General features: G+C 35.7%; 1 protein-coding gene across 1 annotated transcript in view; it reads right to left on the reverse strand.

The window, feature by feature from the left end:
- LOC129364073 (CUB and sushi domain-containing protein 1-like) overlaps positions 1–25,293 on the reverse strand; it is a 386,251-nt gene that overhangs the window by 245,017 nt on the left and 115,941 nt on the right. Inside the window, exon 3 of the mRNA XM_055036496.1 lies at positions 2,435–2,547. Coding sequence (XP_054892471.1) covers positions 2,435–2,547 — 113 coding nt within the window. The remainder of the gene's footprint in view (positions 1–2,434; positions 2,548–25,293) is intronic.

The following is a 25,293-nucleotide window of genomic DNA, read 5'->3' on the forward strand; positions in this document are numbered from 1 at the left end:
GGTGAGGAAATGTTTCACATATTTCACATTTTGCAGCAGAGTTCAAGAGCAAAGCTTTGTGAAGATACTTCCAAACAGCAAACGGTTTAAAAGATGACATGTTACCATTACTTTGTTTTGAAGTACATACAATAACCTAACCATTTCAAAGCAGATTAGTTTATAGTGCAGCAGGAATATCACTTGGTGGAAGGTTTAAAAAGTATATCAGGGAAGCATTTGAAAAAATTAGCCATTCTGATTCACAATCCAGCAAAAAATCTTTTCAAAAGTGAGGCAAGACATGAAGTCTGTGAGTCACTCAGTATGTTGTGAATAACAGCTGAGCTAGAAAATAAATCTAGGTTGCACTGGACTTTAGAGCTCATTAAATCTCTTTCGGTGTTTTATTTTGCCACACTTGATCCAATTATGTTCTAGAGAAAAAGATTCTAAGAAAAATGATCCTGCCCCACCACAGGAAAAGCAGAAGAACAAAAAACTACATGCTTTCTTAAGAAAATAACTTTCATCTTTCAAATGAATGGATCAGATTTTATGAAATTATTAGACAGCGAGACTGTCTCTAAACATGGCTCCTCTATCCATGAACTCACATCATGCAGCCCATAAATCTGTAAAAATCTGTTACTTTTCATCCCTCGTTTCTACAAATTGCAGGCGGTTCTACCTCCTTATTTTGAATATTAAATATATTTAAGCTGTATACCTCTCTAAATGATGCACGCACATGAATAGTGATAAGACATTTTCTTTATCTCAAAGGTTGTTTTTGTAGAGAAGTCAAACATGTATGTTTTAGAGTTAATTGCAGCTTTTCAGCAATTTTAAATTTAGCTTCAGGGTGAAATTAAAAAAAGGAGGTAGATCTGCAGATGAAGAGATGTCAAATATCTCTAACTATCTTTACACATGCCGTTAGCTTTATAATGCGCATTCATTTATCAAAGTAAATTATGCAACAGACTTGCATAATTTACCACAAAAGATGTGGTTTGTGATCATTTCAATAAGAAAATTAGACTGACCTGCTATAAAAGTAGCGGTTTAAATATAAAAGCGTTTTCCTAAACAGAATGTTCTCTTTGATTCTAGCAAAAAGACTCCAAATTTAAACCTGAAAGTTATAGAGACAGTATGAAATGTGACGATATAAAATGTCTGTTCTCACTTACACTGAATCATTATTGTGATCAAAGTCTCACTTATATGTAAATACTACATAAGCTCTTTGTGACATAATTACAAAAGCCCATGCAAAACCTCTCAAAACCTTTCATGACAAGATGTTTGAAGGGTGTTTCTCAAACATGTGGATAGTTTATGTCCATAAAATCTATTTAGGCAAAGTTCAAGAACACCTTGATGTCAGCCTTGAAAGTTGTTTTATACTCATCTCTTACAATCAGACATAAAAATGAATATTTGCCAAGGAGACAATCACTTCAAACAGAACCAGTGAAACACAAGAAAACCTTCTCAGAATAAAATTTAATGGCTGACAGGTTTGCTTCAGACAAAGAGTCATTGACACTCACCCAGAAGTTTACATACGCACAGACTCTCAAATGCAACACTCAGAATAAGGAGAAACCGCAACATACCCAAATATAGAACAGAGTCTGTGAATTTCTTGTTTTTTGAGCTTGGGTTTGGTATTTAGAGTCCATGATTCATGGATAAACGATTACACAACAGCGTGTGTGTGTGTGTGTCTGTGGGTGTCTCTGAAAGGTCAGACTGAGCTTTCAGGTTGCATCCAAACATGGAACATTTGCCTTATCATGCTTACAACAAAAAATGTGAAACTCAGTGAAAGAAGGACTGATATAAAACTCCCTATTATCACAGAAATATGAAAGACATGTCAATAGATTACTAACGCAGATTTATATAAAACACTTATTTTAACTAAGGAAGACAGCATCTCTGAGCTGAGTCAACGTTCACCCATTTAAATTCAGACAGTTATTCTAATTGATGTCTGTTTTACAGCTTCACCTGAAGTTTGGGTAAATTTTGGAGATGTGCATCAGTTCTTGATGTGAATGTTTACACTCCTGAGCTCTCAAAACAATATGGAGTCACAAATGACTGAGATAAATGAATAAAACTGCTTTTCTGCGATTCAAATCTAAACAAAGGAATCATTTGGTTAGGCAGCGACAAAAAGTCAATCTGAATACCAGGAAACTATGGAAGTATAAGTAAATAATAGATAATTAACTCTTGCTTGTATGATTTATTTTTAAACAAGTATTCCTAATCTTTAAGAAGCTCTAATTTGTACTTGTACATGTGTTTTTTTAAAGTACCACAGTGATATATCTCACTTCATTTAGCCACTAGTTCTCAAAATATTCTATTCTTGTATCTTCAAAATATGTTCCAGCAGTGTCTCTGAGTGAGTTCCCACAAAGACAGATGTTCTTACCTTCATATACTGCTTTGAAGCCCTGCGCACTCACAGCAAAGTCTGTTGTAAACCACAGAGCCAGTATGGAACCACTGCTGACAATAGGAGAGGGCAGCATGAATCCTGACAATCTGCAAACAGAAAGTGGTGTAGATATAAATAATGCATTTTTGCAAATACGCAAGACCACTGATTTCACAAAGACAACAAGTAGGCCACATAAAAATTGAAAAATCTGAGGAATTATTTAATTCTGTGAGATGTTGGTTGTTACAAAGTTTATATAAAGAGCATTTTCATTGCAGGAACCTTTTTAGGAGCCATTACAGTTTTTCCTTTGTTTCTCTCTTTCATTCCCACTGTTGGAATATAATTATTTTCATTTCAACTTTGTCTAAATGTAAACCATTTTATTTTAAATGGTTACAGGCCCAAATTAGCCCAAAAAGAGAGGTAAAAACAATCCCAGCTGTTTTGTTATCCGACACAAAGATGTTCTAAAATTCTACAGATACCACAAAAGAAAGAAATAAAAAACTGTGAAATACATTTTTTTTTTAAAAATCTCAGAATATGATTTTCAAATAAATGAACTAGTCTTTCTCTTTCTCTCAAAAAGCAGCTTCTACTTTTCTCTGAGTGCTACATGTGCATTTTGTTTGTGCCATCCATGAGCAAGAGGTTTCTTTCTGATCAAGCAGCAGGTAAGTAAATAAAAGAAACATGAGAATGTTCCTGCACAGCTCACATTGGTATAAAAATTGGGTTTTTAGTTCTTCAGCACACAAATGGTTTTGACAAAAGAAACCGTTTATGGAAAAAGGTTTGTATAGAAGATCCAGGAATGGACATTATTCATGTTCAGCAGAAGGTGTAATGAGAAACTGACACATTTTACATGACAGGTATAAAAAGTCTACAAAATGTCAGATTTTGTTAATATAAGAAATTAGAAAATAGAAATTTTTCAAATCAATTTAAAACAACTCAAGTGAAAAACAAAATGAAAAAGAAAAACATTTTAAAAAACTGAAATGATGGAGTCTGCACAGAAGTGTGTGCACCTCCTTAACACTTCACAACTATGTTCTAAATTAAAAAAATATATATATATTTTATAAACTGCAGTCAGAGCATACCAGTCATTGTTTAAAGAGCATTTGATAAGCCTACATACAGTTCAGGTGTTAACAGGTTTTTCCTAACTTCTCCTTAGTCAGATTTCACAGCAGAAGCCAAGATCCACAAAGAGATTTGAAAGCAATACAGGAAGAAGTGTATAAAACTAATTTTAAGGAATAATTGTGGACACAATTATCATTACATTTTTTTCTTTCGCAAGACCTGACTTGAACTTGTCAGTTGTAGATGAACATAAAGGGCTTAAAGTAAACTTTTTTGTTATATGTTAATTTTTTTTTCCTTCCAAGTAAGACTTTATTTGCCTTCACAATTTCTGAAGGCAAAAATCAACAGAGCAGTATTTAACTTTGACACAAAGGTCGATCATACCCACGGCCTAGGCTCCCTTTAGAATACAAATGCTCCCCAAATACATTTTTTTTGAGAGATCTATAAACAATAGAGAATATGGTATTCTTGAATTTTGCTTCTCTTGCACTGTTCTCACCTTCATTTGAACTCCCCATGTCTCACAATGCACAGCACTGATATTTCATCATTCTCTCACTTTCTTTTTCATTTAATTTCAGCATTCTTTTATGTTAGAAATCTTCTGGTTTAAATCCATTAACATAATAAAGTCACACTCTTAGTGGTGACAGTTTGCTTCTGTTGCTAGCATTTAGACTATGCAATTAATTTTTTTTTGCAGTTATTATTTGAAATTATGGTGTATTTTCTGACATTTCTGTATAATAACCACTTCACAGGGTTAATAAGAAACACAAATGTATGATAGAACATCTTAACTTTTACAAATTGAGCATGAAAAGAATCAAATGCTAATAATCATTCAAATAAATGGTCCAGTAAAGGGGGTTTGACCTCTTTTGACACAATAGAAACACCAAGAAAACATGCTGAGATAATTGCAGAAATTACTATTGAAGCAAGGCACTAAACAAAGCAAAAATGGCAACCAAAGACAATGCTTTTCATTCACTGAATAGTGATTTTATCAATCAGAACTTTTATAATGACTTCCAAGACATAGCAGAAGAAAGCAGATGAAAAAGCTGTCTAGATTTGTCCATAATCATTTGTGAAAAATTGTTTTTTCTTTTGTCAAATTCCAAGTTTTATGAATAAAAGTCTTGTGCTGAAACCTGACCCACTTGAACAATGCTCTTGCCAATTTAAAAATCAGGAACTGGAAAGGAAATGGGACAGGAAGAGGAAAACAGCAAAGTTAATCAGGAGGATTTTAAATCCAATGATGGGAGCGAAACAGAATAATCCAGAATCTCACGACAAAGGAAATATTTAAATGCAGATCATTTCCAGGTGCATATTAAAAGCTCAAAATCGCTAATATGAATATGACAATAGACATGAACACTTCTGATGCCTCTGTGACCTAGACCACCCAAAAGCTTCTATCACTGCCATAGAAATATTTGACATACCACAGTTAGGACAGACAGAGGGACTAGATCTTGATCAACTGATCATTTAGCAGGGCTGCAAGTCTTAGATATTTTTCTCTGAAAAAGAAGAGGTGTAAATAAATGTGGAGGAAGAAGGTGACCTTAAGCTTGCCAAACTGAATAAATTGCTCTGAAATTTTCACAAAAGTAGCAAATAATTTGTGAAAAGGTATGTTGCTCAAAAATAATAGCCGCACATTTTTTTAGCTATGAAATGCAAAGCCATATTTCAAAAGTTCAAAATATCTCCATGCTGCAAATTAAACATAAAATATGTGACAACTAATTAACAAATTCAACCATTAATACTTTATGGAATAGAACCAGAATTGCCGTTTTTCAGGGTCAAAAGAACACAATATTACTGTTGTCCTCATCCAATCCCATGCACCTTATCATGGCCCTTTTTAAACAGACAATATCAGGAGCCCTAGAGGAAACCATGTCCGATGTTGCCTGTGATTACGTAAGCTGCACCCCCAGTGGGACATACAGTATATTCCTATTTTGCTAGGACAACCACTAACAATAACGGCCTATTTTCTTATGAACGACTTGCAGAATCGCATAATTGAGGACATTACTCTATCACATTATTTTGGTGACTGAACCTGGATTTTTACACTTGGCTCAACTGAAGCACAAATTGTAAAAATATTAACAAAAAATAATTCAGACTGAAGCAGGAGAGCAACTGATATTGGAAACTCTGTTCCCAACCGATTAGCTGTAGGCTCAATGAAAAATGTCCCGAGTCAGGCTGATGCTTATTTGTTTAATCCTGCACTCATCAGTCAAACCCTTTGTAACGAACACCAAGTTACAGCAGAGGACAAGGTTTAAAGTGAAAAATTGAGGGGAAAAGCAGTAAGCCATCAAAAGTCCTGAGTCGCATGGGGGATGGTTAAAAAAAAAAAACAGACATTTGTAGCAAAAATGAATAGCTTTAATTCTCTGGCCTCAGAGCAAGGACACAAAGGACAGACAAGAACAGATGAAAGGAGCATACAAAAAGCAACACACTGAATGGGAGATGCAAGTCAGAGAAGGAAGAGAGGAAATAAAGGAAATGCAAAGGAGAAAAGAACAGACAGCCCTTCCTGCTTATTTTGGTTGTTTTGTGTTTTGGTAATCTTGCATTAAGCTTCCTGTGGCCAGGTTAATCAAATGTTATGCAATGCTTAAAATGCATTCTTTGTCCATTTTGTCATTTGCAGACCAGCTAAAATCTCAGTGGAACTCCTACATATGACAAAAGAAAATTAAAATCAGTAAAAGCATTTGAAGATAGAACATTAATAACATTTCCAGAAATATGTGCATTAGCTATATCAGCTAAGTTTACATTACCATGCATAGTATTTAATGAATACTTCACTTATATCATCTCCTTGTCCCAGCATGTATTTTCTTAATTAAACTTCTTTTCTATAGTGGAAAAATGTGTCATGTTCTTTAATCGCTTATACTAAATAGACCTTTGATATAAGTACATATTACCAGATGTTTTTTTGTTTTTTTTCTTTTGTTTGTTTATTTTGGCTGAGCAATCTAGCCCTGTCTGCTGGGACTGGGCCCAGATTCTCTGCATCCTTGAATATAAATACTACAATTGTTGTCCAACAGTGTTGGCTGACAGTTTCTTTTTTTTTTGGATTTTTATTAATTAATCAAAATGTACATAAAATAGGAAATGTTAGGCACAGTAAAAAATAACTGTTTTTTTTTTTTGTTCCAACATTAACAAGCAACTTTTATTTAAAATTTAAAAAATAGTCTCATTCTGGAGCTTTTCTACAGTCTTTTTCTAAAAAGACTACATCACTTTTTAAAATTGTTTGTATTTAGTTTATTAGCAAGAAGATAAAACAAAATACATTTTTAATTAATTTTTGATTATTTGAAAAACTAAAATATATATATTTTTTTTTAGATCCCGGGAGTGCTTTTATATTGTATTTTTGAATTTCACATATAAGATGATATATTTCTATATACAAGATATGAACAAAGTGAAATTGTTAGAAGCATGCTCTGCCATAGGACCAGGTATTAATAATTTTATAGGAACGTGAACTTTGGAGAGCATTGTGCTTTGGGCTAAGGTTGACTTCTATAACTTGTGAAAAACTAAAGCAATGGGTTGACTGCAAAACGTACAGCACTGCTATTAATCAGAGAGGCCCAGGCTATGTTATAGAGCCACCATGACCAATAACCACTGAGGTAAAAGTGTTTGTGAAGAGGTTTCAGCAAGCCCTGCTGCTGACTGGGATAAAAATTCTGCTTTAACAGATTTAATAATAAATTGCTTATTGATTGGTAATACATGTAATGCTGCAGTGTGTTACAGCAATTTAAGCTAGATACATATAAAATACATTGTAAATCAACATAGAAGAAAATTTCTGTTTTAAAATGTTCACGTATTCTCACTTTTCTCAGTCAATGTGAGATTAATTAGGATAAAATTGAGACTTCTTAGTTGTGTGTGTTCTTAAACAACCACATAAGACTTTTATTTCACCAGCCAGGTAGTGAGCAGCAGTTGTCTTGTCACCAAATTAAATTACCAAACATCCAGTCAGTATTTTGCTCTGTTTCACTTTACTTCTCTTTTCATCGAGCTTTGCTTCCTAAGATGGTAAATAAAGATCCCACAGCTGTTTGGAGTTTTACCGAACAACAAAAATAATAAGTAAGGAAGGTTTAACTGTTCATCCAGTTAGTTTCATTTCTAGACAGTCAACTAGCTTATGTAATCAGACAGCCGCTCAGTGATTTTAGGCAGCTGGCCTGAATAGTCAACCAACAGGCCAGCTTGCCTGTATGCCATTCTGCTGCTTTGTCCATCTGTCTGACTGCCCATCTGTATCTGTTTCAGTCACTCTCTCACACGAGCTGCCAGTCTATCTGTCAGAATGTCCCATATTTATATCCTCATCTAAAGCAAAGGTTACTGTTTTGACTAGCCTGCAGCACTTTTGTGATAGGGCATGTCAATATAGATAAAAGCAACATGTCCAAGTATGCTTCTATTTTCCTTAGACATTGCACTGAGGATGATATAACACAAGCCCAACTGTGTTGCAGAGATAAATTGGAAAACCAGAATAATTTTCAAACTCTTGACTTAAGTAACCAGACTAATTGTTACTGTAATATGAACCAATAATTATGCATTTTTCAGCATTTTAAGCATTTAAGGAACATGTTCACAGGTAAGGCTTGAGCAGGTCAATTATAAGCCACTGATTTAATAATCCACAAGCTGTTAAATGTGCAAATAAACATTATTTTAACCAGACTTCCCCAGGGCAGCTATGGCTACAATCCTGCAGCTCACTATCACCCGCATGTGAACGTGTGAGTGAACAGAAATAACTGATATTCTTATTTGAGTGTCTACATAAGTCTGACGTCATTTCATTTCCATATATACAGTACTTTATAAAGGTAATTGCAGTTCTGCATTTTGAACTTGGGTTTGCTTGGCTAAAGCTCATTTGAAACTTTTAACAATTTATGTTTTTCAAGTTCAATTCTAATGCATCATTAGCCCTAAAATAATGTAGTTGCCCTCTTCTGTGAATGCAACGTCTGGGTAATTTAGAGCAAAGTTATAAACTAGAAAGTCACATCTATTAAAAAAAATTTCTGAAAGGTTTCTGTTCTGAAAGAAAAAGGAGTCAATGCATTAACAAGATGCACCTTATTAAAGGTCAGAGTATGAACACATTCCTACTGAAATCCACATTTGCTAAATGGACAGTGGTAAACATTACAGGTCCAGGTCACAAAGTTGATGATTTATCAAAATCCACAATTCAACAATCACCTAAAAGGGCTATAAGATTATAAAGATCTGAGTGGCTATTGATGGCGGACATTCATCATTTAATTGAGAATAAGTTGACACCTCCATGGAAACTTCCCTCCACTAATCTGATCCATGACCACTGTCTGCTTCAGCCTTTTTTTTTTTGTTTTTCAAATCTCCTTCAAGATATGCAAACCATCTCATTGCATTTAAATATCTGCTTGTTTGGATGATGATGGATTCTAAAACAATAATGTAAAGTGAAGTATAACATTTACCAACTCATTTCGTATCTTTTAAATCTTGTGTAATGAATTTATGAAGTGACAGTGTCTCAACTGTAATAGTTAAAAATTGATGGATGCTTTCATTTTAATGACTCAACACAAAGATGATTTGTTATCTCAGTAGAAATAGGTTCATTGCTGAGAAAAATCTAGCAAAAATAACCCACTTCCAAGAGTAAGAAACATTGTTTTCAGTTTCCACACTGGCCTTCTATCACTGAGCTGACAGGCTGAGAACATTGATTTATAATTGAAAACAACAGCTGAGCTTAGGAATGCTCTTTCTGCAGAGCACAAACTGTAGTACGGTATGCTGATTGAGGCAAACATGTCAATAAAGTAAAGCGCAGCTATTCACTTACATCTTTTTAGATTCACATTTATCACACAGAAGTCTTGTTTTCTACCACACTCTGCATCTAAAAGTAATTTAGATTATAAACCCGGACCTACTTTGAGTAGGTCTGTGTTTTGGGCTTTTTAATATTCACTCATAGCCATAACCTTCGCCATCCATTTGCAAGTCCAATAGTGTATTTGGCTCACAAGTTGCTCAATAAGCAGAAAATGTTAACGTTCAAACTTTCTGAGTAGATTCGCCATCTTTCTAGAGCCCTCTGCATTTCAGTCAACCAGCTCAGCTGCAATAGATTTTATCCGAATGATAAGAATACGCAGCATTGATGTTTGGCTTCTGGGCTCTGACCTCATCGCTCCCCACAAGGAACCACCAAGCAGGGTGTAAGTCTTTCAAATGCTATGTGACTCACATGAGGGAAGTCGCTGCAGGCGGGCCGAACAGTGACGGCTTAAATACATGCCATAATAAAAAGCCTGAAATGGATTTATGTTTCGGTGAGTCGTCCATGTGAGCGTAGCTGGATGGGGATCGTCTGCCTGAACTACCTCAGAGGCATCATTACAGTTCAAAATAATAGAGAAGACAGTAAGAGAACATAAATGTATTACTTATACAGTGCATATTACGTATACAGTGAAACCATTTTGAGTAGTCTTCATACTTTTCGCTATAGTTGCACCTTGTTCCTTGGAAAATATAGCTTGAATTGTATTTCATGAGAAGAGCTCTTTATGTTTTGTCGGTGTTAGTTTGACTTATACCTTCCCTTCTTTTTGATTGCCTCTGGTGCGCTGACTTCAATTAGTCTGCAAGCTTTATGTCAACTTTGTTCCTCTCTTCTGTAACTTTCATGAAAGTTACTTGTTTGTTCGTTGTGTGTCTGTTGTATGTTTAGCATGTTGGTTTTTTAACTAGAAGACAAGACATTAAAAGTACTTCTAAAAAAGGAACTGAAAACATACATGGAAGGGCTACCTCTCTTGGTCTTTATTGCTTTGTGTTTAGTGTAAATTCATTATATATTCAAATGGAAAGAATATCCATATATGCAGCTCTGGAAAAAACAAGAACCCACTGCACTGAACCCCACTGAAAACTAAATATTGATTTCTGAAATCTTGAGTTAAAACATTAATATTGTTGTCTGTAAATGTATATGAACTTGTTTTCTTTGCATTATTTGAGGTCTGAATGCACTGCATCTTTTTCTCATTTTCTGGAAATAAATATTAAATTTTTACTTGGTATTTTGGAGACATGTTATCAGTAGTTCATAGAATAAAAAAAAACTTTTCATTTTACTCAAACATGCACCTATAAAATGTAAAATCAGAGAAACTGATCATTTTAAGTGATCTCTTTATTTTACACAATGTTGGAGATTTATAAAAGCATTTACACTGGCAATAAATGTAAAAGCTTTTGGGAGCTGTTCATGCTTCATCTCTGGATTCTTTTAAATAAACCAATTAAATTATATACTAGTGTTCCTGAATGAGAGCTGTGGTTGTGATAAATACGTCATTGTTGGTCTTTTATCGTTTTTTTGTGGCTTTATGCTGTTTTATAACATTTAACCCTAGTAATAGAGTGAAATGTATCCATATTAAAAGTTTATCATTAACACTAGCTTAGTGATGATGGGATTTGTATTTTATAAAAATATAATTCTGCAACACAACATAAAAGAAATTTTATGGTGACATATGGGAGTATTTCACATCTTTGACAGATTTATGTTAAACATTCACCACATTTCCTCACATCTATTGTTAGAATACCTATATTCTTTCTAAATCTCCTATTTGTTTACCCTGAGGATTTTTACATGCAATAATTCACTGATTCACCATCTTCAGAAAACACAGACCTATTCCTTCAGGAGTCTGGCATGAGCGTAACATGCATCATGCAAAATCTGCGACCTTTACAGCTTTGAAATCCATACACAGTCCTTTGATCAATTATAGAACAACATGACAGTCCATTGGAAAATATGACCTGTTGTCTTCCTGGAAAAGCTCAGTTTTTTTAAAGAGATGGCAGGAGTTAATATCTCAGGTTCCTAATATATCTACCAGCTCTGACATTTAGAAAAACAATCTGTCACACACACGCCAGAAGCAAGATCAATGTACACTCGCAAACAAGTATTACTATTGCCTGCCACAGTCTCAGAGAGCATTTGGCTTCTATTTGCCAGTGCTAGATACAAGCCGCACTTGTACAGTGGATGTATGCCTCTGGTTCAAGCTATTTGTTTCAACCCGTCATCCTGGGACATAATCCATTTTTTAAGAATTTGCAGTGGAACAGTAGTCTGTCAGTGACACAACACAGCATGGAGTAAATGGAGAGACAAGAGGCACTTCATGCAGAGGAGAGAGAGACAACAAAAGGGGGTCTGCAGAGAAAAAGGAAGGCAGATGGGTTTAGTACCCTTAAAATGCTGTAAAAATAAATAAATAAATAAAAGTTTTTAAGGTGGATGGTATTTTCACGTGATGAAAGAAAAAAGGAAATTATAAAATAAGGCGAGAGTTTATCTAGAGTCTGAGGATTTGCTTAACTTGTGTTATAAAGTGGAGATTGTGAAGAAGTCGCTGTGGTTCAAATCTTTGTTGGGTGGATTTTGAAAAGCACAAAATGTTTTACTGAAACTTTTACTTCTCTTTAAAAATATTTGCAAAAAGAAAAGAATGGTAGATATCCAGTTGAGAGCAAATTTATCCATGTCCCTGGCAAAATTAAATTAGTTACTTTTTCATTCAGCAAAAAGGTTTTTTGGTAGAGTATAAAGTAGGCATCTCTAAAATCAATAATGAAAACTCATGAAATGTGATTTTCTGGATATTCTCAGGTACCTTCTCTGACAGCTGACATGTACCTATCATGCAAATTTCAGACCTCTTCATTTTTTGTACGTGGGGAAATTTACAAAAAACAACGTATTTTCTACACTTTTAATAAAGCCTGTATGTATCACTAATTTGATAACTCCTGGGAGGATGAAGTCTAAACTTTACATCTGTGACTTGAGCGATATTGTTCAACTGAGCTTATAAATAAGAGTACCTGCTAACTTATACAAAAACCATAAAACTCAGTCTGATAAAGAAATTGGCTGGTGGACCTATTCAATTTGTGTTTAACTATATAAGTTTGAAAACAAAACAAAATATTAAATCTTCTAAGTTATTTTTAGGGATAGTTGGTATATTATCTTATTTGCTGCTCTGTGATCTTTCTCATTGTTAGTCTACCAACGGCAAGTTAATTTAGTCTCAAGCATTATTTCTTTGTTTCTGCAAAAATGATTTCAGGGACCGACTGTATAATGCTGCTATGGTTTTCGATTCTGTGCATTATGGGAACTGGTTTCACGGGACGTTCTCGTTCAAAAGAAGCATTACAGTTGTTTTGCCTCTGGGACACTTAAGTGACTTTTTAATATACATATACACAAGCAAATACACAAATACAATCGAGACGGGAAGTGAGAGGTGCACAATGTGACCCAAATCTTAGTCACACCTCTGTTGCATTGCTGTAAGGAATTAAGTGCCTTGCTGAGGTGCACTGCGGCAGTGGGCGGAATTTGACATGAGCCATGAATGCGTAAGAACCCCACTGATTTTCTACTACCCTTAAGCAACAGCTTCATGTGCAATTCTCATATGTTTAAAGCAAGGAACTCCACAGAAGCTTGACGATGCTCTCACATGCAGGTGACCATTTTCTTCAGAGGCATGTTTGTATTTTTCACTTGGAAACTGGTATTATTTTCACCACAGCAAAAGTAAGATAGATCAATTATATTAAAAGAATTAAAAAAAAAAAAGTTCATGCATTTCAAAGTTCAAACATTTAGTTTGAAATAAATTACCACATTGTATTGGTTGTGATGGTTTATATATGTAGAAAACAGTCAAAGTAAGTCTCATAGAAAACGTTCACAAAGAAAATTGAGAAAAGTAGTTTAAAGTGTAGCATAAATCACACTGTAATGTATAACTTAATTAGGGTTATCAAACATTACAATTTTTACATAGATCTACTATCCTGTTAATAAGCAACAAAATCCAATCAGAAGAAAGCACATCATGCTCTGAACTTTCTTGTCATAAAATGTAAAAGTTCAACCCTTGAGTGTTTCCACAGGGTTTCAGTGATTTGCAGGGCCTTTAATATCAGCGAGAATGATTAAATGTGAGGCAATCTCATAATACATAACTGCAGTTGCAGTCCAAATTACACTGACGTTAACTACTGACTCAACAACCTTTTCAGCTGACTTGCAAGTAATATAATCACATATTAAAGTGTTAATTATTTTATCATATCTGAGAGAAGTCACAATAATTTTAGGTTACAAGAGGTCCAGATAAGCACAATAAAAATCCCAGAGGGACCAATTTGTTGAGACTCTTGTAAGGAGCAGGAGTAAAAAGTTGGCAGGTGGCGCACAGCCATGTTTTATTGGGTTGTATGACCATTGTTTTTCTAATTGTAGCATGAATCATTGTTTGAATCCAATATGCTCTCAGAAATTGGCATTTTATTGAATGTGGAGGTGAGGTGAAAACAATTGGAAAATGCATGGAGGTTCAATGTGATTAAGGGAGAGATTGATTCCAGGATACGCAGCTGTTGGAGTTTATCCAGTCAGACAGCATGCCATTTATTTTGACAGAATCAAAACATGAGACGTTTCTATAACTTAAAATCAAAATTTCACCAAACATTTCACATTCAGGTATCAGGGTCAAAAGCAATAATAGTGATGCTAACGCATCAGGTGCAATGGGTGCATTTCTAAAAGCTCTGTCTGCCTAGCAGCAGCAGCATCACCAGGGGTTTGTGGGTTTGTAGACTTCTGGCTGTTGGCCAAGTCCTTGGGTCCTTCAGACTAAAGTATTTTCTCTTTATGCCTCTATCCCATACTAACAAGCTCCTGCATACTTGTTTTTCTCTGTTTAAAAAATTACACAGGCATAACACATACAGCTGCTTTGTACATCCACCTGTTTATCACCATCAACAGATTTAAGCATACCTAAAAGGTACACCACAGTAAGTACAATTTGCCATGGAACAACATGTCATTTGTCAACCATTTTCAATCAACACTTTAAAAAAGTAATTGTCTTTGAATTTGGGATATGTTTAATTATCATACAAATATGTACACATATATTTGTATGTACTGGTGGATGCCTATATGTCACCGGCATTGTTGGAAAAATAAAGTTGAAATTTGGCTCCGACGTTTCAATGGGCTCTTTTGCATTAGTAATGTAGGGCACTTGGACCAAACACAAAAAAAGCTAGTAGGTGTGAATGTGAGTGACAGATCATGCCAAACATGGCAGCACTTGGAAAATTTGTTTACCCAAGGAATAACAAACAAAGGGGAGAAAAAAACAAACATATAAATTGTGCATCGGTGATCAAGAATTACTGTTGATTGGGTATCTGTTAACAGCTGGGGATGAATATATAATCAATCCATCAGCCACAGTCACATTATCCTGCAGAGGTGCATGGTAGACTGGATCATTTTCCAATTGACAATGTGCCAGAGACACAGCAATCTCTGGGTTTTCTATCACAGGTATGAATCAGGGAGGCCATGAATGGCAATGCTCAGAACAGTAAAATTCATCTTTCAAAATAAAGTGGGTATGCCTTTGATAGAAACATCTGAAGACAGCCAATGCATCTACAAAGACAATATTCAAAATAACTACATGGCCTCGCTGTGATACCCTGCATCTCTTCTGTATGCATTACCAGTCTATGATTACAAATATTGACCCGTTACAGCAATCTGTTCAAACATGGACCTCAACAGATTTTCTGTGATATTTGGTACAAAGGCTTTAGAAGAGATTTTCGCAAGATGGTCCAATATGCAGCCACAAGTTTCGAGTTGCTCTTTAAACTGCTTAGTTTACAGATTGGATGCAAATGGAGGCATATTAGAGGGACATTGTAAAGGTTCAGAGTAACTCATAATGAGCAAACTCCTTATAAGCAAAACAAAAGGTACTGCATGGTTGCGATTTAGGCAGAAAAGCATTTTTATGTTCTGTTTTAAAATGTTTACGCAAATTTCTTTCTTCCAAAATGCAGATAAATTGGTTTTAAATGTTTTCAGATAAACCCATTTATCTGAAAACTTACCCTAGAAAAATAAATGCACTACATGCAGACTGACTTGTTGTTTTGGTTCAGATCTGCGATAAACGTTGACTTTGAGAAGTTTATAAGAAACTTTGAAACAAACCGGCAGAGGCTGGGTAAAGAAAGAAGAAGGCTTGATTTGATTTTCCGAGTTCGAACTCAAGTCAGGGGGTCAAAACAGATTTGAGTTTGTTTATGTGTTTTTACGTTTATGAATAATGTGCAGCATTATCACTCAGTCTGCTGATCTCAGAGACAGAAAAAGGGATTTCCACAGTCTTGAATAAAGGTCTGTCTCCTTCAGTTTTGGGTTTTGTGAGCTCAGTGCAATGTTTATGATTGTCCCTGAGAAGTTAAATAATCATTAGCTTAATTCTCGTCTGCTGCCGAGTCAGCCTTTTTAAGCTGTAGACATACCAAGGTGAGTGGATCTTCATCAGTGCAGAGAAACTACCCACACAGTTTAAGCCATGCGATTACATAATTGGACCATCGCCACCACAATTTGGAAACCAACTGCAAACTCTGAGTTTTTTTCATCCAATACCAAGATATTTTCCAGCATGTACGAGAAACAAACAAATCATAAATGCTTAAATGATGGCTCATCACATACTGAATACTGTATGTCTTTATATGCTTTAGAACTGCAAGGTAGAAGCTTTGTTCTCAACAGTCAGACAGCTAAACACACAACGTAAACATCCATGTTCTTTTCCCACCTCTATTCCTTTACTTTTTTTGTTCTCCTGAATGAGTTTGTTTTTCTACTACATTCATACTAGGACTCCTTCTATCCTCTCTCATGTTGTGTATATAAGACGTAGAAGCAACCATCCATCAAAAAGCGTACAGGTGACCAACTGTTTCGCACACACTGCTGTTGTGCTTGAGCTATATTGCTATATCCATCACTCACATACATACACACACACACGCTCCTTTTTATAAGGTGTTTCAATCTAGACAGCACTCGCACACTATTAAATCAATTTCACACTCTTCGTCTCAAACAGACTGTTCATAACTACCCTTCAGAGTCAAATTGAGAAAACACACACAAAATCACATATAAAGTAACTGACACACATATGAAAATGGCATCATAAATAAACTAGCCAAGTCAAACAGAAAAGTCCCACTGAGGACACGGTTCATTGAATGTGTTAACACATCTATTGACATAAAATGTTAGATAAAATATGTCACAAATACTAGCACACAAACTGTGGCAGATGAAATTAACTCTGAAGCTTTAATATATTAAACTGCACACACATGCATCCCAAAAGGACTTCCTTAAGGTGAAAAATGCACACCATCGATGTGAAGTGAAAGTTTTTCAATGTTCCTGTCAAATAGTGGGTCTGAATGTGTTTCTGTCATCTTACAGTTCATGTAAAGATATCTTTTGTCCTTCACTGTTTGTGTATGTCTGTGTGTGTGTTTACATTGTCTTGGGAGTGTGTACCAGTTGTGCATGTGTTTTGTTCAGTGTGTGTGAATTGGTGTGTTGACCACATTGAAAAGCATATAATCCATCGCTATGGGCAATATCAGCAGTGAAACCCACTGTGCTAAAGTAGGCCAAGCCTCCCTTTAAAACCCACACACACACACACACACACACACACGCGCACACAGGCTGATGCATGCGCGCCTATCGCAAACACCACTTCACCAATCCACTGTGGGGAAAAAAAGCATTATTTGACAAACCATCTAAACTGATTCTCTATGCTTCCGAGAGACAGTGAGAGGTAGAGAATAAGAGAAGGGGCCGATTAGAAAGAGGAAACAAGAATTAGGAGGACCCCCCTTCTCACTCTTTTCTCCATTACCTCCTCCACCTCCTCTGTTGAGCTCTCATTCTTCCCTCTCTTATCTCTGTCAGGGTTGTTTAAAGGCCCATGACATGTGTCCTCTGCATGGCTGCGTGAGTGTGCAGCAACTGAAAGATTCCTGACAAGGTGTGAACATTAAAAGCTTCTACATTCACATCCATACAGGGGCCTAAGGGAAGGACACCTTCAGAGACTAAACTATGCATATGGGTATTCTCTTTATTTACACAAGGTACAGAGATAAAAATTATTATGCATTTAACCCAGGCAGAAACACATAGATGGATCAAAAGTCAACAGAAATCATTCACGTGTTTCAAAAGAAGAAAAAGAAGTCCAGTACATTTGCCACTGTCCTGCTCCTGTAGTATGAGCTGCTATTTGTGTGTCTTAATGAAAAAAAAACCCCCAAAAAACAGCAAAAATACCTCCGGCTGTGCATAGTGTTAGACAAACACGTCATCCAGTTGGTGCAAGCAGTCAGCTGTGTGTGAAGCCAGAATGAGGTGAACATCCCTTGAACTTTGCCGCAGTTAGAAAAATACACATTTGTCTGTTTTCAGCGACAGAAAAAAACCCAAAATAACCTCAGCTTAGAGGAGGAAAAAGAGGAGACAATATTTCTGATCAGAGTTGAACTCATTTTCTTATTTGCTAAACTCAATTAGTTAATATGTAAAGAAGAGCAAATAAGAAGTACATTTAAAGGAAAAATCTTTTTGTTTTAGTTATATCTACATGAGATCCCTTCTGTACTTTCACGTAACTAACATTTGTTTCTGTTTGTCTTATTTTTTTGTGTGTCTGTGTCAGTACATATAGCCTTCTTGAATATCAGTACAAACTAAAAATGCCACTCACTTTGATTCTCTTTTCTTTGTTCATCAACATTTTCAGCAGTAACATTTATTAGGAATACACAGAAATATTTCTTAACCTAGACATTTTCTACCCTCATTTTACAAATTCAAGCAGTATGACACAAAATGTTAAAACAGACTCAGTTTTGTGTATTAATCTCATAAGTGCAGCTGACCATGAGACACTTTTCCATGCCAGTGCAATTCTGCTCACATATGCTGAGTGACCATAGATGAAAACAGAAATTAGTCACCTGGCATGGACACTCTGCTAGCTCTATCATCTATAAGCATGGCAATTTGTCAGCTAATAATCATTGCTATTCATCATAACCATCTGTGTGTGATGGTTTGTTTACAGCATGAGACTGACTTAACGACAACTTGAAACGCATTTGCCGTAGTCTACTGACTGTGTCATTGGTAATGATGAATTGTATCTTTGTGCGTGCTGTGAATTAAGTTTTTGTAGAAGATACATAAACCAGTTTGTAATTGTTTTTATTGGATATATTTTCCAAAGATTTTTTGTCTTTCTTGGTCAGGAACTGTAAGCAGACAGAGGCTGAGAAAATGAGAGGATGCAGGTTTTCCTATCTGATCATGGTATCCTTACAAAATATGCAGCGTACTCACTTTACCTGTCACTGCTCATAACGTCAAGGCCGATCAATGTAAGTCAGCTATTAGGTCTGCCTGTGAGTGTCCTGGTCGTTGCTACTCAGATCAAAGCTATCCTGATGAGAATTCAAGTGTCAGACTCAATTCCTGATCAAGGCATCTTTGATTGATCGATATCTGAGCATCTGATTGCACTTCGGCTTCTTAACTTGAACCATTTAAATCCCCCCCACAGAGTTGTTCAATGAAAAGTGAATATAATACACAGAGCACATGCTTTCCTTGCATGAAAAAATAAACTGCAACACACCAATATAACTGAATCAATACACATATTTTCTGGTCTTAAGCTGTTATGGATGCATGTGCAGCTGGGGGCAAAAATACAGTCGTGAATATTTTCATTGAACTAACATTTTCATTGTTTGGACATCTTTGTTAACTCAGTAGTAAAACAACTCAATGATAAATCTCAGTTTCATCATTTTCATTCAGGCTTTTGAAAAACACATTCTTTAATTTCAAGCTAAGGTTTTAATTTTAAAAGGCTTTTCAGTCGGTGGCTCCCATTACACTTCATCAAAGCCACACACAGATCTCCTCCATGTCATGTCACCACTCATACAGTAAAATGCCAATTGGTAAATGGCCTGGACCCCAAAGCGCTTCACACATTCACACCTTCTTTTTGCATGAATTATACAGTAATTAATGCAAAGAGTCCAAGCCAGGCATTGAGTGCACAGAAATGAACATACTCCACAAAACTCTGAAATTTTTTCTTTTTATTTTATGTTATATTATAATTTTTGGAGACACTAAATGTGGTGCTTCTACTTTATTTAAGCTAACCTGATCATTACCTTCATATGCAATTCCACTCGATTCTCATCTCCCTCCGGTGGTTTGGGATTTTCTGCACTCGGTGGCTCCCATTTTAGAATTGTAGTCTCCCATGGTGTTAGTTTGGCAATGGCAGTAGAGGAGATGAACCAGGCCGTTCAGTCAGTGTTGTCTGTGCTTCCAAACATTGAATTATCATTAACAGCCATCTTGTTTGGCTTTTCTCTTTGCAGTAGGGGATGTTTGTTCATGCAATTTCTATTAAGCTTTATAGTGTCAAACAGGAACATTGTATACATCACAACCAAATATTTGCGATTGGGTTAAATTTAAAACTTCGACCGAGTCACGACTCCCGCAAGCAACTGTTTCCCAGTAGTCGAGGCTCCAGGCCCTTTGTACGAAGCAAAGCGAACAAAACGCTGCTGGTTTTTACCAGGCTACCTGTTAAAATAATTATGTTTTGTTATCTTTCTTACATTTGTAGTTTTACTAGTTTGTTTTTCATTTAAAGGTAGTGTTCTAATTTGTAAACCTGTGCCAAACAAAGCTTACTTTTTCTGTTGACCTTGGACATGTTTTCTGCAACTGTTTTCCTATCTACCAGAATCCTCCTCACTTGTGAAACTTCCTGTGTTTAGAATGTAGTTTCAGTGTTTTCTTATTCCTGTTATCAGCACTAGCCCTTCTTTTACTTGGCTCCCTTTTTTCTTTCTCGCTCACACCTGCTTTGTGTTAATAAAAGACAAGCTCTGCTGCAGAGCTTCAGAACACATGGTGAGCTACAGTATTCGAAAGAGCAGTTTTTCTGTCTTCTCACTTTTGCAAAAGATTGAAAACTAATAAACGTTATCTGTGGTATTTTTATGTCAGTTGAGAAAATACCCATCACTATCTGTAAGCAATCTTGATGAAAATACCAAGAAATGGCCTGAAAATATTTCACTTTATGTGTGATGAAAATATAAAACATGACTCTCACTTTCTGAAATTAATGACAATATTGAACATTTGCACAATGTCCTATTTTTTCAACCTTCACACACACAGTATATACTGATGAAGAAATCACTGGTGAAAGAAAGCAATATGATCTTCTGAGATGCTGATGTCTTACTGTTACTATCACTGACATCTCAGTCAGTTTCAGAGAATAAAATACATTTCACAAGTCACTAAGAATTGGAGACAAATAATTTTGTGGAAAGGTTCTACAATTTGGTTCAGTATTCATGACACTCCTTTTAATCTTTTGAACCGCTAATGCCCAACAGTAATCTTGTGATTATTATATTTGCATCTGATGAGTGGAAGAGAAATCCATCCTTCTAATTATAACAATTGCAAAAGAAAGCTCAAATAAGGTTTCAGCTTGTACTCTTACAGACCAACCATATTGACTGAATTGACCCATCCCTGCATGGCCTCTTTGCATGTTGAGTCTGCTGTGGTGCATTTGGAGTTAATAATTTATTGTATTGTCAATAAGAATCTAAAAGTTCAATGTGAATAAAGAGAGTAGCAATAAAATTAAAAAAGTTAAATTACTGGTGAAATAAAAGATGCCAATTCCTGCTGAACCTCTTCTCCGGGGCATAAAACATGACTGACAGGAAAGAGATTCCCCTCCACCATTCCCTCGCTCATCCTTGTTTGATTGATTGCCACCCTTCTGTTGCAGCTGTAATCCTTCACTGAGCTTTCCAACCCAGACAAAAATGCTGGACAGGGAAGATTTTTGTGTCGTGAGAGGCTTAAAGTGGAGACGTGAAGCCTCAAGCTATTTGCATTTTTGAATTTAAAATAAACTTTGCAGCTATTTTTTCCAACCTCGTTTGTCTTTGCTTAAGTTCCATGTATTAGCTTTGACGGTCCAACTATAATGTAGACTATTTACTGTGAGGACAGTCAGATTCCTATAAAATTTGAAGATGAGCATCCTGACACCAACTGGGGAACGCTATTTCATTCCAGTCAGCTGGATATTTTCTAGATTTTGCAGTTTTGCAGAAATTAATAAAAATTATTGTGTCATTCAATAAGTGTGAATATGTTAATATTGAGGGGTCATTTTTATTTTAAGAACAAAACGTGTTAAAGGCATCTATTTTAGCATGAGGCAAATATTTCATTCTTTACTGCAGGACAATGAAAAATGAACTTCTACATATGCAAAGAAAAAAATGTTTGGACCCAATACGACAAAAGATTTAAGCTCACAAAATGACTGCTTATCTGGCAGTGACAAAAGTCGCAATGAGAAATTAGCTCTGGTTGGAGCATAGCAACGATTCAACATTAGTCAGTGTTGGCATGATTCAAGCGCTCAGATCTTAAAATGACTCAGAGAGATCCTACGCATGCAGTGTCTATCATCAAAGTGTTAGATATCAGAGCTAAGGATCTGCCTATCTACAAACATATCTACAGTGGCTCCCAAAGCATAATAAAATCTAGACCATCATAACTCATTTCCAAATGTATCTCACCTTTAATATGACATATGTTCCACACCACTAAGCTGAAGAAAAATTTTTGTTGTGGAAAAGACATTTAAAAAATAAATAGAAAGCCACAATAATTGTGTTGCATAAGTGTGCACACCATTAAACTTTTGCTAAAATTAATTTAGAATAAATTTTAGCAATCAGTCATCCCAAGTTTCCACCTGCCATTGCTGCCCTGGAAAGATTTCTTTGACATCTACTTTCTTCAAGAAGTCATTTGGTGCACAGAGCTTACAAAAGGTCAAAGTAATCCAACTGGATAAATGCTCCATAATGTATCTAAACTCACATTAATGGATAAAATGCCCCCAAAATCACAAAGTGCAAATCAATGAACATACCTTTCAGAAGTCTGACATTTTTGTTTAAAATAAACTTTTTTACTGATTTATTGTAATAATATAATATTCAGTCATCGCTATCTGTAAGCCATAGTCATTGAATTTACACAAAATAATTCACTCTATGTGTAATTAATCTATATAATACATGAGTTTCAGGTAATAAGCCTATTCATCTGTCTGTCTCTCTAATGAGTTCTTCACCTGTTTTGTCTCTTCAGTCAATCTGCATTTCTTTTCCCCTCATAAGCTTCACTCCCTCTCATTTTTCCCTCTCAGGTTTGCCTCAGTTATTCAGTTGTGTCTCTTGCCTTCTTTCCTTCATCATTTTCTCTTTCAATTCTTGTAGGCCACAATATGTGTAGCACCACCCTACTATTTCTCTTGTCATCTTCCAGTTCTCTGACATTCCTTCCTTTTTCTGAATGCATAAGCAGAGGGACACGTTCAGGCAGGAAAATAAAGAGATGGAAAACGAAAATGGAACGCAATAAAAATCGACAAATGAACTGACTATCACCCTCAACGTGGGACAGAAAATAGAATATCGGCAAACACATTTCTCTGGTTGGGTGTCAATGGAAAAGTGACAGTTGTGAGTATGCACTGATCTTCATCTGGCAGACTTGGCCAAGCAAGTACAGTACAACATACACAAAGACACACACATACACACGCATACACACAGGTTTGGTAACTGTGCAGACTTCTCATGTTGAAACTGAATGTATCTATGCAGGTGCAAAAATAAATACATACTGCAACTAATATTTAGATTCTGTCCATTGGCATGTTTTAAAAGAATTACACTTTTTAATATTTTTGCCATTATTCAGACTGGATATTTGATCAGTCTTTATCAAAACTAAGATGATAAATTGCCTGTATGTATGAATCACTTTAACAAGTCAGAGGAATACAAATTGCAGTCATTTAGTCACCCAAACTCACACTGATAGTGGTAACCTGCATTGTTGCCACAGCTGCCTTGGAGTAGACTGACAGAAGAGAGGCTGCCATTTAACCGGCACCACTTGGCCCTTAGACCATTAGCGGCATGCAGGGCTTGTGAAGCGTTTTCCCAAGGACAGAGAAGCAAAGTGACTGAGATGGACAGAAAAGGGAGTCCATGCTTTCATTTGCTGATATTTTCTTTCTCCAGTTTTAATGTTACTCTGTGGACAGTTCAACTTGTGTTCCTGAATCTTCCAGTTTGTGATTAGCTTCTGAGAGGTTCCTGAACATCCTAACTAATTTCCTTACATTTCAGCTGGAGGTTTGGCTCAAATGAACATGAATGGTAATTTCAACAGAGCAATGATGCCAAACACACACAAACACACAAAAAATGTTTAAAAAAAAGCACCCTTTTTGTATATGGCATGATTGTGAAAAACTTTTTCAAATCCTTTGAGATGAAAATTATTGACATTTATGCTAATTGCAAGTGCATGTAAACTCCTGATAAAAACAGTGCAGATACTGTAAATGACAAACACTTTGCCTTACATCTAAGAACTTAACCACTTAAATACAGCAAAAACTTTTTCCATGCATATTTGTTACTGACAAAAATATATGCTGCAATAATTTAACTAACCACACTGAATGAAGAAGATGTCTTCAGCTGACCACAAGCTGAGAAGGAGAAAAAACTGCATGTGGGCAGCTGATTCACTGAAGAAGAGTAAAGTAGCCATAAACCAATCACATGCTTGTGTGTGGACAGGTGTTCACACACAAGCAGTGATGCATAGTGAGCGCACAAAAACAAAGCAGACAGACATAGACAAGTCTCCCAGCTATGCACCACAAAAAGGGGCAGAGAGTCCAGATAACCTGATTCTGTGTTCATAGCTGAAAGGCATAAATCTATATGTGGGATGTAATTTAAATTACATCTTGCTTAACTGTTCTTTATCTCAGTTAAGTAGCTTGAATCTCAGAAAGCACCTCCAAACATCACATGCTTCAACAGAATTAGTCATGAAGACTGACAGTGTTGATGTCAGCAGATGGTGCCTAAACCCAGGTGAGGTTAATGTGAGCCTGGTGAATAAAACAGATGGAGCGGCGCTGTCTGCTGATCACACCGATACAGTTCTCCCACCCCCATAGGTGTAGAGTGTTTCACATGTGTAATTCTTTGGTTTAAGTCGCCACTTCATGACAAACATTTGAACATATATTTAAAAGTTTCATTGAGTGGGATTCCAAGATGCTTTTACATATTCAAACATGATTTTTAATGTGTACTTTCCCTGGTAATTAGTTAATTTTACTATGCAGTAAGTAACTCTTCTATTGGCACAGTTACATTTTTGTTAAAGTAACTAGAAACTATAACAAATTACTTAAGATAACTTGCTCAACACTGTTTAAATAAAAGAACTGACATTCACATTTCAAATAATGTCAAAAAACAAATGAAACATTTTATCGTGAAACCTGCTCCAATATCTTTTAAATAAAGTTTCAAATCTAATACATAAGATACAATAGAAAACTGAGTCAAGGATGTTGAAGGATGATACTTCGTCTTGTTTAAAAGTGTGAATTTCTAAGTAATAATTAGAGTTGATGTCAAATATCTAATTC

Source organism: Poeciliopsis prolifica, unplaced genomic scaffold (assembly GCF_027474105.1).
Source record: "Poeciliopsis prolifica strain line A6 unplaced genomic scaffold, Auburn_PproV2 SCAFFOLD011, whole genome shotgun sequence".
Lineage (NCBI taxonomy): Eukaryota > Metazoa > Chordata > Actinopteri > Cyprinodontiformes > Poeciliidae > Poeciliopsis > Poeciliopsis prolifica.